Here is a 20,000-nt window from a genome sequence, read left to right as displayed (position 1 = left end):
ATGTACAAATTTGTTCCTGTCTAAAATTAAAAAAGAAAGTTATAAAAAAAAACAAAAAAAAACACTACATAATTTGAGTTGAATGCGTATGGAACTCACGGTTGGCAGAGTTTGATGAGGTCCTGGTCAGTGGTGGCAGGTGGCAGGCCTCTGATGTACAGGTTGGTCTTGCTGAGCTGCTCCATCAGCCCTCCTCCATGGTGGTGCCCCCCTCCTCCTCCATGGTGGTGCCCCCCTCCTCCTCCTGTGCTCCCTGGGCTGGGCGGAGCCATAGGCTGAGGGGGAGGAGCATAGGACTGCTGCACAGACGGAGAGAGAGAAAATTAAGGGTCATTTAAGGTCACAACGCAATGCTAATATTCCTCCTACTGTCCTATTCTGAGCCATTATCATCACAAATGACACAAAACTGTAAAATGTAGTTTTCAAATATCTTCCCTTTATAAGTCCTGTACTCAAAGTACCATCTTTCTACCAAACTCACACCCCTTTTGAATCATCTCTTTCTGCATTTCACCCAAGACCAATACCTCGATTCATTGCAGGAAGCACATCAAATTGAGGAAGCAGGATATGTGTAATTAGTATCCCTCATTATGATCATGGAAGCAAGTTTTACTACTGGGGCTTGTTTCAATTACAATAACCGGCTCTGCCGCATCGTAGCAGTGTTGACAATTCAGTCAGTAGTGCCTTCAATCGTGACAGTAGTGGCCTGCTGTAGCCATTGGCGGCTTTGTGAAAGTGTCAATGTACAAATGGTTTTGAGCATAACATGTGTCCCTCATAGGTCATTTAGTCTAGAACTGAATAAGATATGTATGATCACTTAACTCGTTCACTATGCACGTTGAGAAGTTTCTCCCAAGCATCCTCTTATGGCTGCACAAACCAGGCCATCCAGTGTTTAATCCTGGCCTGAGCCCTTTACCCCCCTTTACCCCTCTACCCATCCTAACTAACTCAAATGTTTCCTATGGGCCTTGCACTGTATACTTACACAGCTCAATGCTGACTTAATAAGATGACCATTTCTGGCAGGGAGGATGGCCAGTGCGAGGATTAAAGAGTGTTTAGAACTGATGGTTTCAGAGTGCACCCCAACCCCTGCCTGCCCGCTGCCTCAGGCATACTATTGGGTTAAGTTTGCAGGAAGTAAACAAGCCAGATGGCTCATATGAACACTAGTGTCTGCTTTCTTGATGTTTGGAGCAAAACAACAACACACACTGGCCTCGACAAAGACATGTGGTCTCAGCATTGGTCCCACTGCAGGGAACAGAATGGAACAATGTCAAGAGCCTGCTGCAGTTTGAGATGATCACAGGCCATGTGTGCAACAATGACAGGTAGAGAGACAGGGAAAAAGAGTGGAGGGAAGGGAAGCCGAAAGCTGAGAAAAGGAGGTGTATGTGCTTAGATATATTCTGTATTAGAGCGGGTGTATGTGCACTTGTGTACTCAAATGCAAGTGAGCGTGTGCGACTTTGTGTGTGTGTGTGTGTGTGTGTGATAATGACAGGTTGTCATCGCACCGCGCTGTGCAGCGCGAGCCAGCTCTGATATTAATCCATTACCTACACTTCCCTCAACTGGCACACAATTTTTGACACACACACACGCACAAGCACACTGGCAGCTCTGGTAGTCTCCGCTAACAGGATTCAACACATGCACAGCAGACATGCAGCAGTAAAAAAAAGAGGAGATATGGCGCCTGTAGAGAAGTGTCATTTTCAGGCCAGTGCTTTACACCAACAGAATGAGCCCACACACTTCAACAGATTTGTGACAAAGTACAGAGATGAAAGAAGGCTAGACTTACACGCAATAATATCACAGTAGTCTGCTAAAACTCTTTTATTTGCAATTTGGCATTTTTTCCAACAGCATATGCATGCTCACTGAGAAAATATTGTCCCTGGGTCTGCAAGCTACTGCCGTAAAAACAATTGATAGAATTAACTAATGTCAATTTTGATAAAATGACTGACTAAATGATTCAATCAGCGGGAGATATATCACAAACAAGTTTGATTAGCAATTCATCTCTCTAACATCATTTATAAAACAAAGCTGTTTATTGAGTATTTTGGGGTTTTGGACCGTTGAAGTGATACAACTGGACAATTGAAGATATCTTCTTGGGCTGTGAAATTATAACGGGCATTTTTTCAGCTTTCTGGCATTTTATAGATCAAACCATTCATTGACAATCATGTTGATGGATGAATTCATAACAATAATACTCATTATTCATTCAATCTGTTGCAGCCCTAAATGTCACCAGGATAGAGACAACAAAGGGGTTTTCTCCATTCATTAGGAATAGCTTGTCATTTGTGTACAAACAAACTCAGACTTCGAAAATGTGCAGCCCTTTTGAATCATTTGAAAAGAGCCAGTCCATGGACGCAGTGGGGGTACCAACACAAAGGGTCCTAAATTAAACCTTACTCAACTTATTCTGCGATGCAATGGAAAATCATCCAGCAAGTACACGCAACCAAACATTCCTGGTAGATTAATGGTAGATATGTGGCAACTTCACTACCTCCTTGATGGTATTCCATGGTCTTATAAAATACAATTGCAATATGTCCTTGACATGACTAAAGGTGCGAACACACCAAACGCGTTGGGTGCGGTGGCGGCGTTGAAAAATCCTATTTTTGCATAGGGCACCATTGGTTTAGGCGCGATGATGCGTTGGCCGCGGTAAAGCGGTGCTTTGGGCGCGGTAGCCGCGTTACCAAAGCGCCACCGCACCATCGCACCACTGCGCAAGTTCAAAAAATTTAACTTTTAACGCTCCATCGCGTGACGTTTAGCCGCATTGGCCAATCAGCGGTGAGCTTGACCCGACGTCACGGACATCGGCACGGTGGGAGGACAACACAGAGGCTGAGAAACACCGAGTAGGAAATGTATTTGCGGCTGGCTGGTGATATGAAGCCGCTCGGGTTGGGTTAGAAGACGTGGGGAAAGTGAGCCAGGAGAATGGGCTTCCTGGTTAATTCAGTGAATATGTGCGGCTGTGCTTTAGCCGATAAACCAAGTTAGCACCGGTCGGATAGCGTTAGTTAACTCACCTGGTTGTGTGCGGCCACCACCTCCATATAATGAACCCAAACATAACGGCTAAGTCTGGGGAACTTTCACAACGAGTACAGCGAAGCACCGGTGTGTATGCCTATATCTACGCCAGCCACGGTCCCGTCACAGCCATGTAGGGTAATGTAGGCTACTTGCCTTTATTTTCTACTGCCCTGCGCACAATGCTGCTGTAAATGTGTTTGGTATGGTGCTGCCTTGCTGTTTATGTTCATTTCCGAGTGGCGTGAATCTGTAATGCTGTTTTAAGGCTATTTGTTCCGTTCAGTTGCTGTTTATTTGTCTTTTGGCACAATTGTTGGCCGGGTTGTTGTTGTTTCTGTGCGGACATGAACGCTGTTGTGTCGGGTCGGGTCTGATCGCAGCCATGGTTGATTAGGGGAATAAATATATCGGGGGAGACTAGCTGCGTAGCGTTGGGCGCGTTGAACCATTTTTGACACAAAATGACCAAGCGCCAGATTAGGTGCGTTGGTCGCTTTGGCCACCGCACCCAACGCGTTTGGTGTGTTCGCACCTTAAAAGGGCGTTTTCACACATGCAGGGTTTGGGTTCATTGAAAGGAAACTCAATGTTTGTTTCCACATTTGCTGTGGTTCATTGGGGCAGGTGCGAACACATAAATCGTTCACTGGTGTGCACCAAATGTGGGCCAAACATTCGTACAGAGACCTTGTTGAAGAGTTGGTCTCGGTATGCTTCTATACAAAACTCACTTGTGGTGAGAACGTGAGCCGACTAAATCTTATCTTTTGCAATAAACAAGCTCCCGTAGTATGCAATTTAGGACAATCTACTTCTGTAGTTTTTCTTGGTTGTTTTTCTACATAGACATTCTGGCCAATTGTTAAGCAGTTCAAGACTAATTTGTAGCTCCCGCCCTAGAAACATCTGACCAATGAGTGAAGAGAACGTTCTTAAGTGGCTTATTCCGCAGCATTTTGGTTTGCTTCACCAACTCATCGGACCAGATGAAACAAGAAGATCTGGTGAAAAACATAATGTATAATTCTTGGATCTGGTGCTAATTAAGGAAGAGAACTAGAGGCGGACTATCAGGTGTGTAAGTGCCCTCAGTAGTGACAGGAAAAGGTTAACTCTAGAATCCTGAACATGTATTTGTATCGAAAGCAGGTTTTCAGCCGCTATAAAAAAAACAATGAGCGAAGCTTCAAATGGCAAACTCCACCAGAGAAGCTGTGCGTGTTTGTGTTTATGTGTGTGTGTGTTTTTGTGTGTTTGTGTTTGTGAATGCGTGTGTGTATGTGTTTGTCTGTGATCGTGATAATGAAAACCTCTCTGCTTCAAAGCCTGAACTGTGTCGACAAGAGCCTTTTAACAATAGGTTGTTTACCGACCACCCCTGAAAATGAACATGGACACATGTTTAATGGAGAGTGCCAGAAACAAATAAAAAAAACCTGCAGGCTTCACCTGTGAGAGAAATGGAATACGACTATAACGTGCCCAAGATAAGACACATTTCACACATGGCATGCTTTCAAACACAATATCAGTACAAACACATACAATCACATGAACAGGCTGGCATCTACACACACACACACACACACACACACTGTCTATGTGCATTCATCTCATTGCACAATGATTTGGAGCAGAAATGAGCCCTTGTTCACTCACACACACATTCAGGTGTCCAGGTATGCACCGACGCACAAAATCTCACTCCTTCCCCTCACTTGCTGACACAACACACACATACAGACACACAGACACATGCACACACACACCTGATCAAAGGACTTGCCTAGGAAACCCTTTTCAGCCAATTTGTGCAGCTGTCAGGGTCGCGCCGATAGTGAGCTGCGTATGTAATGTGTCAGAGAGTGTGATAGGGAAATCCTTTGAAACATTGAAATATCTCTCTCTCTCTCTCTCTCTCTCTCTCTCTCTCTCTCTCTCTCTCTCTCTCTCTCTCTCTGGCAACCCGACTTTGTCCTGCCTTCACCCTCTCTCGCTCACTGTCAAATTTGACTCCACCATCGCTCAATCTCTCGCTCTTTTCCCCTTGCCAGATTCTCTCTCCCTATATTTCTCCCTCCCTCCCCTCTTTCTCTCTTTTAGGGATTACTGTGCTGTCAGAGTGTGTGGACTGAAGGCTGCCTCTCAGCTGGTATTGTTGACACACTTAGTACAGCGGAGCAGCTCTCACAGTGGGATGAAGGCTCAGAGGCAGCGAAACAAACTGTCACACAAAGCAAACAAACTCACAGGGTTTTTGTAGATTTCACGCACGGCTGAGCCTGTGTACAGCAGCCCCCATCGCAAAACATTTCTGCCGCTTGTCATATATGTGCTTACTGCTGACTACCTGAGGAGCATACTGTATATTTGATAAGACAGGGAAGTGCAGAGAAGGCTGAAAAACAAAGAAAAACGGTTCAAATCGCTTATTCTCAAGACACTATGACAAGGCACATCTTTAAATGTATGACTTATTGTATTTATTGCAGTAGGGTACAGCACAACTGTAGCCTACTAACATAATTTGTATCCCGCTGAACAGGTAATAGAGGGCTGTTGTTCGTCTTTGTAGACATACAGGCCTTATCCATGACATACTGTAAATCTTTTTGCTGTTGCCTTCAATCTTAATCTTTTATGTTGAAGGGTGACAAACTACTGTAAAGGAAAACCCCTTTATAAATAAGGAAACGTAACTAATGCAGACGCTTCCTAGAACTTGTATACTCAATGCCAAGGCATATAGAAGCTGTTCTGTTTATGGTGGCCCATCCCCATAAGAATCTAACTGATGTTTTATTTGCAATCTTTCACATTATTGAACCCAACAAATGTCAAATCTCCTTTTCTTTTTTAAAAACTTGCTTGTGTTGGCCTTATTTTTGCGTCTTTGCTCAACGTGTGGTTCTACGGGCATAGCTAGTACAAAGTATGGATGTTGCACTCTCAGTAACACTTAGAAGTATGGTTTCGATAGCCCTCTTGTCAGCCTCCTCGCCTGTTTCTACTATTTTTTGGGATTTCATTATTGCATACTGAAGCTCTGTGCTTTGCTTTTTTTCTATCTATGCAAATTGATCTCTGTTCGGGCAAGGGAGCGATACAAAGACAGGCAGAATGACACACAGCGAGTGTGAGACAGAAACACGGCTTGAGAGATTGCAGTAATAATAGCCAACAACAGGTCCATTCATCAGCTACTATAACTGTTCTTAACATTTCACAAGACTCATTTCTGGCGACCTGCTTGGCCGAGTGCTTTGCATTTGATGCAACACAAAATGTCTCACTGGTGTAAGCATGCATAAACAAGCTGTATTGAGTGTGTGAGTCCATTATGGATGAAGGGATGGAAAGAGTCACTAAAAGGAAAGTACAAAGTGGAGGAAGAAAGGTTGCAGGGTCCCAGAGAGGGGTGAGCTTTGGGTGAAAGGTAGGAAGGAAGGGACGGCGGCAGAAAAAACAAGGGAGCGACGGTGAAAGAAGGGACGGCTGACGAGGAGAAGTGAGTGAGGAAAGATGAGGGGAAAGAGGATGGGGGCACGGGAGGGCGGCTTGTTCCGGCCTCTTCTGACACTTCCTGAAACACAGAAGGAAAGAATGCGAGGCTATTTTTGGGTCCAGCGCTGAGATTCTCTCCCTTACTCTCTGTGTGCCGCTAAACACAGCAGCGGAAGGGCTTTAAGGAAGAGCTTATGAATACATTGGAATGGAAAACATGGCTCCCAATATACCTTCCCCGGTTTTCGAGATTACAAAAGCAAGCTAAATTAAGCCTCGGCTATTTGCTTCTGTCGGAAACCTTGAAAATTCAACAAATCATCTTTTCGGAACGACATAACTACGGACACCAAATAATAAACGGAAGGAGAGAAAATGGCATATTTATGTTCAGAGGGGCAGAGGACACTGCAGCAAGTTCAGTTAATACTGTGGACAGGTATAAATAGCCCCTCTTGGAGACCAGCCTAATGATATCCAATACAGGATACTTACAGGTTTCCAAGTGTCAAGTTTAGGAATGTGTAGTGTAGAGAGGTATAATAAATGATGTGTATGTTGGAATCAAGCCTTTTAAGGGTTTTAAGTTCAGTTCCATGAGAAGGTAGGAATTCCAGAAAAAAAAGCCTTTGGCAAGTTAGAGGTGAACGGGTAATTGAGTTGCTAAGCATTAAGGCAATCATACAGCCCACAGTGTCTGCATATGTCATTAAGGTAAATGTAAGACTTCTAAAAGACTTCTTGCCTGTTGGGATAAGGTACCTGAACCAATGTGCAGTTAAAATACTGTATAATGTCAAATATCAGTCTTTGTGATTGGGGTAATTAGACGGTGGACAAAAACATACCAGACCAACCCGCTACATTTTACAAGAGTAATATGAGATTTAACTATACCCTCGAGCTAATACAACCACAATTATTGTAATTTAAGGCAGTTTAAAGTTCTTCACTCTGCAGTATTTTTGAGTGCGAAATAATCGGCTATCATCTTTTACCCGATGTTTCTGCAAGTTTCATCAGCCTACATTTAAGATCATTGGGAGGGCAATCAGTATGGAAAAAAAGAAAAGATCACTTCAATTACAATTGTTGACCTTTCAGAATATAGTCTGCACGGCCTATTTCATTTCTCATCAAAGGGAGAGCGCAACAAGAAACCACCGCATTTGAACCAGCACTTAAAATCTAATGAAAGATGAAATGCTATTAATATATTTAACTGGATTTGAAAGAAGAAGAAAAAAAGCATAAATATTGCAACACATGTACAAAAAATACTGGTAAAATCGCTCATCCTGGTATAACATAATATAACCCCATGCGATGAGCTCTTCCAAAAATACATTCTTAATTCCACCATTGTGCAACTAGTGGATTGATGAGAGTCACTTTAACGAATACTGATTTCTCTTGCATGCTCATACATCCGCCATTACAATTAATTCTCTCTGGACTTGGTGTTTATCTCTCACCTCTCCCCTAACTTCCTGTCCTCTCTCACTCACTCCCACGGTCCCCATTTTCCCTCTTCCTCCACTCTGTCTCCTCAGAAGATCAGTTGGTCTGGGTTGCTTTACCAGTAAAATGGCGTGCGCCCCCGCCGTCTCTCTACCTTTCTTGTTATAACATGGGCAACAACAGCATCAACAACACTTGGGGCCGTCATAAACACGTTGCACAAACATCCCCAGAGAGGACATCCAGTCTGGGGATTGGTTTGGTCCTGACTGACCTAGTGGGAGATAAGGAGATGATGGAGAGAGACTGTGGTGAGTCGCTGAACTCTCAAGGAATTCCTGTGGCCGGGACTTTCGGGGAAGGTCAGAGAGTGAGAGAGAGAGAGAGAGAGAGAGAGAGAGGGGGGGGGGGGGTGAAGGCTGTGTGGGAGAGTTTATAGGCAAGCTGTTTAACGAGAGATTGATTTGAATGTGCATAAGGCTGTGAGCGGCTATTGTTGTAGGGGTTAAGGGGTAAAGGCTGTGTGTGTGTGTGTGTGTGTGTGTGTGTGTGTGTGTGTGTGTGTGTGTGTGTGTGTGTGTGTGTGTGTGTGTGTGTGTGTGTGTGTGTGTGTGTGAGGCCGTCAATACGAATGTGTGCAACAACTGTGTCTATATGGGTATTGTATATTCTGTATGTGCATTTGTGCGTTCATGTAATTTAATGCTAGAGGTTGAATTCAATAAAGTTGTTAGTACACTTCTTTTTTATTTATTTAAAATATATATATATTAGTAAGTTTGTGCTTTTTCTTTGGCCATGTAGGGATTTTATTTACTTTTCCTAAACCTTTTAAAACCAAAGCAATGCATACACTTTATGTTAGAGATATGATATATGCACACTATGGCTCAGATTGAAGTCTTAGCTGAAGGTATTTTTCTTACATATGCACCGCCTTTGCTGTCTGCAACAATCACAGTAACAAATATACCAAGCAGCTGACCTTGCACTTTCTTCCTAAAAAGAGAAAAAAAAATGCTTCCTGAGTGACGTCCAAGAAAAATCACTCCACTGCATTATACTTCAAAGCCCACCGCAATGAGTTTTCCTCCTCCTCTCAGTATATTAAAAAAAATCCTGTGCTACATTTTTCTCTCTTAATTGCATGACCTCTAGCATGCAAGTTACAAAAAGGGGGGGAAAAGCATGCATATTGAAGAGCAGCTTTGCACAAAGCTCTTTTATTATGTATATTTATGCAAATGGTACGTTAGTTTATTCAAGAAAGTCTTTCTCGCTCCTCCTCTCATTGCCCTTTGGTCAGCTTCCACCCTGCAGTATATGCATGATGAGCCAAGGCAGACTGGCGCATGATTGGATTTATACAAACCCATAAGAGGGGAAAGTATGGAGTCAGGTCCATTGTTCTTCAGTGACTCTTTTAAAGTTGAAAATGAAGCAATGTTAAAACCCACTGTAAACCCAAATCCACACAATCCTACGAAGTATTTCATTTGGGGAGTTTATTTGCATGATAGTAAGCTTCTGAAAAGATTAAGGCATATTTATCATTCCAAATTAAAGATCAAATTTAAGTTTGATAAACTTTACAAAAATGTTGGTTTAGTTGAGGCGGGCTGAGCTCTGGTCCTTATTACGCAATAAGTATTTTGAACCAATCATGGCTGTTCTCTGCACAAACATTCTATAAAAACAATGACTGATGCAATGGTGACCGTTTGATACTGCCACGCCCACACAGTCCTGTCAAACAGTCTATACAGTAAAAAGCTAATAAGTTATCTAACATTTATGAATATTCATTTTAGATCAGATTTTTGCAAGAGCTTATTGAGACCCAACTTTGATATCGTAAATGAATTTTTTACTATTTTAGACCAGGCTTCCGGAGGCTTTGAGTATTGCAGGATCTGAACAGCAGTAGCTCCACTTCTTTGTCACTGCAGTGCTAATCAACTGGGGATGTCTCCTTTTTAGGGTGCACTGTATTTCCCTACCTGCTGCATTTCTATCCCTTTTTAACTCATCGTCTCCTCCGTGCATATTAATAATATCATCCTGCCGTCTCGTGTCCCTCACCTCTCTCGCTGTCCCAGTCAAAAAATGCAGCTTCTCTCCTCACTACTCCTCACCACTTCTAGGCCACACACACACATACACACACACACACACACATACACACACACACGCACCTCCTCTAACGCAGCGCAGGAGATTAAAATATGAGGAAACAATCAAGCTCTAGCTCATTAGCATATGAACAGGGGGCCGGCGGGCAACCGCTGAGACGACAAACGGAGAGGCCAGGAAATCCACTGCAGAGCTTTTTTATTTTAATCCCCAGGAATGACTTTTTTACTGTATTCTGTTGAATGAGACAGAACAATCCTCTGCCAGCCTTTTCAGGCAGTCAAATTACCATCAGAATAAGAGGGCAAAAGAATGAAGACAGGATGCTTATATAGCGTCAGGTCAAAGAATGGAGACTATAGAATAAGTGTGCAGACAGAATAATGTTTCTGCAAGGCGACAATGAGAAGCGGAAAATGATAAGGACCGGTGTGTGTGTGTGTGTGTGTGTGTGTGTGGGGGGGGGAGGTTGTGTTGGTTTTGTCTTCTCACTGCTACAATGAGAAGCTAAAAAGATTACAATTTGCAGGTGTGTGTGTGTGTGTGTGTGTGTGTGTGTGTGTGTGTGTTTGTATGTGTGCACTTGTGTGTTGGATAGGGGATGGGGGGGGGTGTACCCTCATTAGTGAATCAATTAAAATGTCTCTATGAGCTTAGCAACATCACAGGTCATGGCAACCAGCATATAACGTGGGCACACAAGTCTACAGAAATAGGAATGGCAATTTATCACATAACAGGCAGCTAAAAAATAATATTAGGTGCTGGTGAATAGATTATGCATTGTAAAAGTCTGTTGCAAAGGTGGAAGTTATATATAAGCACAGTAGGGTCACTGCCAGTCTATATTACCTCATATTGGTTAATATTGCTGTTCAGATGTATTGTGTACCAGAATGAAATCCCTTGAAATGAACCATCAAATTTCTAGTCAGCACCGTAACACACTCAAACACAATTTTTTTTTTTAAATGCACTTCAACATTAATCGGACTAGATACTTCGAAACATAAATGGAGACTTGAGATACACCTGTTATACTATATAACAAGACAAAGAGTCCACAGCTAAGCTAGCACTTCTCTGAAGCCGTGCATAACAAAAAGTGATCTTAAAGCAATCAACAATGGCAGTATTTTACCCAAACACTTTCAGCAGAAATAAAGTTCACCCTCTTAGTCTGCAGTGTTTTTATAATTAGCAGAAACACGTTGTAGGCCTCAACGCTGACATTTAGAAAAAAATTCCGTAGAAATGAAACAACAATCCTTCCAACAGGTTGCCACTAGCAAGCAAACTCAAGAGACACTACTTTACCTAATGTATTACCTGCCACTAGCGACAAAAGCTCTTATAGTCTATTATTTTTCATTTGAAGGAAAATTCACAATATTACCATGATTTATGAATCTACTGTATATTGGAACTGTTGGAAACCATTCACTTTCTTTTACATTGTTAAGCTGAGAATATGCAAATGTGAAAAAAATGCACATCCATCCGTCTCCCTACAACTGTAGGATGTATTTTGGCACTCAACAACTGGAGACAGCTGAGCTGCACTGTAAAACAAATCTACGGTTGATGTATTCCATTCCCCATAATTTATGTTAATGGAAGTCATATGAAAACCAAACTGTAAACAATAACTCCTCTTTGCAGGTAACTCCATCTCTCTCAGTGAGATGGTTGCAAACAAAAAGCATAGTTATAACATAATGGATTGGGTAGGCATTTGCGGCACATAGATTATTTAACTCATGTGAGCACGGGTACTTCAGGGGTTTACCTGTATTTTCACTTGTAAGTGAAGCGATGTTGCCGCGTCAATGCAGCACCAACATCCATACAGTCTGGTCCAATGTGGTAACAAGGTTCAATATGCCTTCGGATCGACCATGTCTGATTTTTTCAACACACTTATCTTTACCTTGTGTGCTCTCTGGGTCACTGACCATTCATTATTACTCTGCTTCCTTCCTTCACCGGGTCCCTCGTTCCGTCCTGGCCCTAATTAAATTCCTTCATCCAATCTGAGAGGAGCAAATACTCAGGGAACGAGAGAATAAGAGAGGACGGCTAGAAGGATAGAGGGAGGGAGGGAGGAGGAGATCAGAGTGTGGGAGAATATTGAGCGGAATCCAAGGCCGCTGACTGAGATCAGATGATGACCTGAGGATGTCTGGAGGGAAAATCCATAACAGGGGCATCGTAACAAAAGGTAGAGCTCAGTCAAATTATAATGTTGTTTTTTTTATTTCTCAGGTGGAAGATCAGACGGAAAAATGTAAGAAATCGTGGCAATGAGTAATAAATAACACAGCTGGCCAGGCTAAGGAGAAGGGGAAAAAAAGTTAAAGAATCTGACACACACATGATACGAGTTAGGCCCTAATGATTTGGCACTTGGGACTGTCATGCTGAAATGCACTTCCACCCAACACACGTTTACTGTTGAAATTTATATTGCTGCGCGCCATCGTTCCAACAGTTTGTTAAAAGAGTCAACTACCAAAAAACAAAGTGCATCTGGATTATGACGAGCCTCTGGACCAATATAATAGAGTGAGGCCATTTTCCACAGGAAATTCCATTTGCAGGAAAATACTGAATGGTTAGCACAAAGCCACCGCGGCGTTAAATTCATTTAGGTCAATTCTCACTCCTCTTTTGTCCCTGTGAGAGATGATACACGGTGGCTCTACATTTATAATTCAGAAGGCAGTATTGAACCATCCATCAAATCACAAAGAGACATGGTTCGCCCCCCTTTAAAAAACAATGGTTGAACAGTGAGAGCAGCACTCGATGTATTCACCGATCATTACCCAGACTTTGCGTGTGCTCGGATTGATTTAAAGGTCTGATCAAATTACCTGGAAAAGGTTAAAAGTATCCATTACCGGCTAACATGCTTTTGCTATTGAGCACAGGCTGAAAAAAAAAGAGCGGGGGGAATGCAGCTGCATGGAGCAACAATCAAGCACAACTGTATCCTGGAGGCATAAATACACACAAGTATTCGGTGAAGGGAACACACATCTTGAAACAGAACTATTACAGTGAACCGACGCGAGTTAGACAGAGGCGATGGAGTAAACAACGAGAAATCTTTCTGGAATATGCTTTGCTAATGGAGCATATCTCGGCCTTTGCTGCTCCTTCTCTCTCTTTTGTTTTTAGAAGATGATAGCTTTGCAAGTTAAGGGGAAGCTCAACATAAAAGCAGATTTTTCAAGTATCAAAAGATTTCAAATAAAATCATAACGTATTAGAGGTTGCACAAGGGACACCAATACCAAATGGTAAAATAGTGAGACAAGAAGGACCTCAGAGAATAAAAGACAGACGCAAAAAAAGGCAGAGAAAGAGAAGACATTGTGAAGGAAGCTACACAGGTTTGAAAGTAGAGGAAGGGTGGAGACGATGGGAGACGAGAGGAGAGTGGCGGAGGAGGCACGAAAGGCCACCAGAGAGGTCACTTCTGCTGTTAATAATTTATCCTTTTAAAAACCAGTCAGAGGCTTTAATTGGTATCGTAGCTTAATCCTGACACACACACACACACACACCTCGGGGAGCCTCTTAGCAGCTGTGCTCAAGCTAAATTGGCCACAGTGTATAGCGGCGGCAGCGTCAAGGTTTCCCTCCAGGTATATAACACAGTCAGCCAAAGCAGCGACAGCGGGGCCTGCCAAAGCCCTCTGTCTCATCAACCTGGGCGTGACACTTCCTCAGCGTCTATCTGTGTCACAACTGGCTGTCACGCTCTCAAAACAAATCTTACGGCGAATCAAGTCGACAAGACTTTAGCCCACTCGCACGCTCGTTAGCTAGATAAACACTCGGCTCATTTGGATTGTAATCTGCGTTGAGCTGGAGGAAGATGCTCTGTGCAGCAGCGTCGGGGGCTTTTTGCATGGCTTGGATTAAAGTCATTCATTTTGATGATTTAGGGCTTGACTTGGCGCAGAGGAAACCGGGAATTGAGTGAATTGAATTTGCCTCTTCAAGACTCGAGGCTTCACTACAGTTTGAACAATCATGAGACAATTCGGAAGGCAAGTCATTATGTAATAGCCCCCGTGACCGCGATATGTTCTTATTTCTAATTCCAGCGAGAGCCTGTTTAAACGCAGCCCTCTCTGTGCCAATATTCAAAGAGATTTTGTAGTTTTAAAACCTAAAACTGAAAGAAAAAAAAATGGCGCAAGCCACCGTTTGCAGACACATGTCTAAACTGCTTCTTTTGAATCTACAGTAGTCAGCACATCGTGTTCAGAGTTGTTGTTTTTTTCTGCTTGTGAACCCTGTAAGATGTCCCTCACGGGGAGGTGTGGGCGCTTCTGAGTACAGTATGAAAACATATCTAAATCGGAAAGACAGGACCATTTACGTGTGTGTTCTAAACCGTGGGATGTTAAGTGAAGAGCTTGATTAATATAACTGATGTTCATTTTTATTTGTTTTGTATATGTCTGATGCTCTTTTATTCATTACCATTAAACAATTTGCATGGTCTGCACAACCTGAAAGAATATTCCACAGCAAATCTCATGCAAAGTGTATCTAACGTTCATCCCTTTCAGCATTGCCGTCACTAAGTGCTGCCCAGCTGAAGGCACTCTGGCAACATCATGTCTGTGCCTGAAGGTTAATGAGCACATTTACTGCCACCATGTACTATCCTCACACCACAGCTCTGTTGTTGAGATAAGCACTTTGGCCCTCGGATGATTCCAAAGAGAAAAACCACGCTATCAGTATTGTATCGCCTTTCATACGCTAATGCGCTATACCTTTAATAAATATAACCCGGATAATTTTTTTTCCAGCTATAACACACATCCCTAACTCTAATGAGGTTTCTATTATAAATTCCCAGCTTGCCAGACCAACAAAATCAAGGCACAAGGACTACCGAGACAGCAGAAATTTACCACCCCTTCCTTGGGCATCAGCCAATCTACTGTTTCTCCAATTTTCTTTAGTAAAAAAGGGAAATTGCCCATAATTTATTCTCCTTAATAATCTTTTAGGGGAAGTACCTTCATTTTTTTTACACTCCTTCAAATGTTATTTGGAGAAACACTTTCAGAAAGTCAATTGCATCCAACAGTACAGTATATGTCAGACATACAAATCAATGTCACCTACGTCACCACATCAATCTGTCAGGGCAGTTGATGCCAGGTTAAATTTATGAATCGGATGGAATTTATTGTTAAACATTTAATTTGGAGATGTTTAACGACCATATGCTGTCACTGTGGTTTACCAAAATTTGTGTTACCAAAAATTGTCACCTCGGATTTATAATGTGAACTGCATTTCCCCCTTGAGAACTAGATTTCAAAAGTGAGATAGTCCAAAGAGTTGCGGCAGTCCAACAATCACCCAGACAGCGTGGCTATCAGCAAGAGCCCGGCTCCGTGAGGATACATAGAGTCTCCCAAATCCTATTGTACCATGACATGTCACAGCACATTAGCGACAAGAGGGATTACCCTTCCTTGAAAGTAAAAGAGGGAGGGATGGGAGCCATTAAAGGGAGATATAGAAAACAGAGGGAGGAGCGGCTTCTACACAGAGGGCCTGTGGGAATGTGTATGTGATCACATGCCCGTGCATACAGGTGAGTGTGGGGTGAATATAAACTAGTTCATGCTCGGTTACCTGTAATTGCGTTTGTATATCCTTGTTAACTATTTGCACCCCCTACTTTTCCCTCTCTCCTCTGCTCCAATTCTTCCTCACTCCTGTTCTCTTCTGTGCCACTGATCTTTTAGATCTTGATTTGGCTACGCTTGTGAATTATGTACACACACACACACACACACAAACAGCTTATCTATGGCTAGGAAGTTGAGCTAGGTTGGCAGACTGAAACCAACAGCTTGTGGCTGTACTGTGGAAGAAAACAAGAGCCTCTGTCCTCTTTGTCTCTGTTTTGCCTCTCCACTTCTGTCAGCGTCGCTTCCCTTCCGTCTGGGGTTTGCCACTCAATCTGTTTTACAGCTAGACTTCCTGTCTCTGATTGACCGTTGTGAAGTCAGGACTGTGGGATTTATAATCTGTAAATACGACGGCTTTCCGACTGACATGATGTCTTCTTGTCTGAGTCTATTTATCAGAAGTTTATCTATTTGTTGTTTTTCTTTTGGCATTGCAATCTAGAATGTGAATTTGCTTCTCTGGGCAAGAAAAAGCCATTAGCGCACACAAATATACCATGCCAGATTAATCAATAACCGTACTTCTGTGGCAATATAGCGATATAAGGGAAAGGAGTGTCCGATGAGAAAAGTTAGTGTGAATAGTGAAGATACTATACGACCCAGGATGGGAAAATGTCATATGGGTTAGAAAAAAGTTGCATTTTGCAGCATGCGTTACTGACTCTGCTGGACCCACTTGGGAGTTGGTACATCTTGGATCCAAACAACTTTCCTCTTATAAGCCTTTTTTTAGAAGCTCTTTCTATTTTTTCCTCTGCACCCCTTTCTTCTCTTATACCTTATCTCTGTGCCTTTGTCCCCACTTACTTTGATCTTTACTTCTTCTTTTTTGTTGCTCTGCCTCTCCTTTGCTGTTGTGCTTTAACTTGTTTGACCTAGCATCCTGTGACACCCCCTTTCAAACCGCAACCAACACCACCTGGGCCTGCTCCACTTTAGTGTCTTTGAGAATATCAGTTGGGCACAAGCTGGGGGGCTTACAGTGTCATTATGTAATATCCATTATGCTATGATGTGTTTTTCTCCTTTGTTTGTATTATTCCTCTTATGGATACAGGCAGTGTGCTGCTGTACCCACTGCAGTGTGCCTGTGAATGGGAGCAATACATACCACATGTACAGTACATGAATATAGCACAGTTGGAAGTATGCACGCCACTACTTTTCTGTATAATCAAGTAACTGCGACTCATCTTAACCCCCTCTTTGGAAGAAGATATGCTTCTGAACAGTACTCCGTCACAGCTATCCATTGGTGGAATACATTGACTTTTTGAAAATAATCCTTTGGATCAACTTACTGCAGTGCAATAAGAAGATTGGTTGCAGTTTCACCTCTGTCTCCTCAGTGTCTAATCCACTCCGGCGCTTCTGAGGTAATGCCAAACTGAAGCGTAAAATGCTGTCGGCACCGTTATTATTGTAGCATGTTCAAGTCGTTTTCAGCATGTTAAATTTGTCGGTCTGTAGTTACACAATACCACCATACTTTTGCATGCTTTCTGTATTCTCCGCAGAACAACAAATACTCTTCAGTTATTGCATGCCTCATATGCAGTTGGGTTTCCCACCGTACTGCCTCAGTGTCCCCCACATCATTGATTTCTTTTCGAGAGAGACAGGGCGGGCCGAGAAAGACCTCTGCTGAGAGGATAATTCTAGGGTTGGTATTGGTAAGAGTGCGACAGTCTCTCTGTCACAGCAGTGCACTGAATGCTCCTCCTGTTGTTCTCAGTGCCTCCACTGCATCTAATCTAGCAGTTGACAGTTCCTGTGTGTGTGTGTGTGTGTGTGTGTGTGTGTGTGTGTGTGTGTGTGTGTGTGTGTGTGTGTGTGTGTGTATGTGTGTATGTGTGTATGTAAACTTGATTTCATTGCATACAAATACATGCTGTACATTTACATCTGTATGTATGCATGTATTTACAGTCTACATTGAATATGGGGGTTCGCTGAGGATACGCTGCTGCCCGGAAAGTGAAAATACAGGGATTATAATAAAGCAATGAAAGTGGCAATGTCCATATATCAGGTAAAGTAACGTTGACACTTTTATTTAACTGAATGTATCCTCTGCTGCTTGTCAAGGAGGAAAAATAACACTAGTGTACAGTATATTAAATAATGTTACCGTCTATTGGGAGATGAAGCCACCGCTGGTTATAGGCTTTCAATGGAACAAATAGGATTTAGGCTTTGGCAAACATCAGGTCGGCAATCAGGCCACGCCCCCTTTGGGGGGAAAACATTGAACAGCGCTCCATCCACTTTGTATTGAAGGAGACCTGTCTTCTGCAAACAAACTTAATTAAAACGTAATCGAACATCCATTTAACAAGAAAACGTTACTTTCTTTAAAGCCACGACTCTTGTCTGTCCATACGAGCTGTTTTTGTGAAAAATTATTGAGTAATTTTCAATATTGAGGTGTTTTTTCCCGTCCGTGAGGGTTAGCCTATGGTTAGCCTACAGCAGAAGGCTAACATTAGCCTAGCATTCAGCATACATTAGTTAAGAGTTTTGTCTCGATATTGAAAATTACTCAATACTTTTTCACCAAAACAGCCCGTATAGACAGACAAGAGCCGTGGCTTTAAAGAAAGTAACGTGTATTTGTGAAAGGCATGTCGTATTACGTTTTTATTAAGTTTGTTTGCCGAATACGGGTGTCATTCAATACAAAGTGAATGGAGCGCTGTGTATTGTTTTGCCCCCAAAGGGGGCGTGGTCACGAGAGTTCCGTCCAGATGACGTATTGCCGACCTGATGTATGCAATGGATAACTTGTTTACATTTGAATCATAATGCCATTCTCTATAAAATAAGGAATGTGCAGTTTTGTTTTTTGTGGCCAACCCATGTCATAGCAAGTTAAAATCAGCCGGAATAAATACTCAAGAGGGCGGGGGGAGGGGGGGGGGTGAAATATCAACAGGAAGAGGAGATAAAGAAAACATTTCTAACAGAGATTAAAAAAAGACTGTAAGAGCACTGAGTGATGTTAGTGGAAGGTTGATTTATGTGAAATCCGGTGCAGCTCAGCCAAATTCAATAAGGTTGGAATGAGTCCGTCACACCCCGATTCATAGGCCAACCCCAAAAACAGCACACATGACAGCAGGAGCCCTTAAGAAACACCCACAGACACAAGAATCCCAGAGTCCAAGATCAATGCCAAGCTCAGAGTCAGTACACTTAATGCTGTAGTACCACTGCACCAATGCCCCGTAGCACACTACAAAAAAAGGACCATCTTCTTAATGTACAAGTGCCTTTTTAATGAACTCAAGATGGCATCCACAAATGAGGACACATGTACACACATACTAACTAAACAGCACGCACCCGCTAAGTGCTATACACAAGGCCAGACAACTGAGCGTGTGCATACAAGGATGCAAAACACGCAGGCACACGGAGCCGCTGCCTCCCAGACTCTTAATTATTCACGCAGGAAGTTAAATCAATGAAATATGCAGATTGCCGCTGTAGCACATGTAGCAGACTGATGTTTCTGTCTCATCCGATGGTTCAGCACAAATGTCAGCATGGCGCTAGTGGAGTTCAGGCAGCACTAAGCAGAATGGGAAAAAAAGTGAATTGTTATATATTATTATTATAGCTTTTATTAAGCCAGTTTACTTTGCTGTTGCCAGAATGTGACAGTCCGCATGGAACTCCCGCTCGTTCGACAGTGTTTGGAGCACGGTTCTGTTAACAATAAAAGGACGAATGATTGTTAAAGCCCTTGCCGCAAAACAACCTGCCAAGAGTTAGAGAGCTTCTGCTGCTCTTTAAAACCTTGGCTAAAACAGCAATGGAATAAGTGTTCAATATATAAAAAAAAAAGCGAGAGGGGCTGAATCATTGTCAAGTTTTACATGCACTGTCCCCAAATTTGACGTAGTTTTGTTGCCGGCTCCACTTAAATCAAGCGCACCTAAAGTATTTTAAACCACTTTTTAATGTTATTTTTACCCTCAACTGTCAGTCTCCCACACACACAGAGACTAACGTGGAGAGACAGTTCCGCAAGCGACTTAGCCAATGAACTATTATTGTTGG

The 20,000-nt window shown here is 42.6% G+C and overlaps 1 protein-coding gene across 1 annotated transcript in view; it reads right to left on the bottom strand.

Annotated features, from left to right (window-relative positions):
* The window catches only part of LOC307259907 (RNA-binding motif, single-stranded-interacting protein 3-like), a 115,880-nt gene that overhangs the window by 83,009 nt on the left and 12,871 nt on the right, over positions 1-20,000 (bottom strand). The window contains exon 2 of the mRNA XM_080039977.1: positions 100-299. Within this exon, the coding sequence (XP_079896103.1) occupies positions 100-299 (200 nt within the window). The remainder of the gene's footprint in view (positions 1-99; positions 300-20,000) is intronic.

This window comes from Ammodytes marinus (assembly GCF_949987685.1).
Source record: "Ammodytes marinus genome assembly, chromosome: 13".
NCBI classification, from domain to species: Eukaryota; Metazoa; Chordata; class Actinopteri; order Uranoscopiformes; family Ammodytidae; genus Ammodytes; species Ammodytes marinus.
The sequence above is the reverse complement of the archived record's forward strand: the minus strand, read 5'-3'. Positions and strand labels throughout refer to the sequence as shown.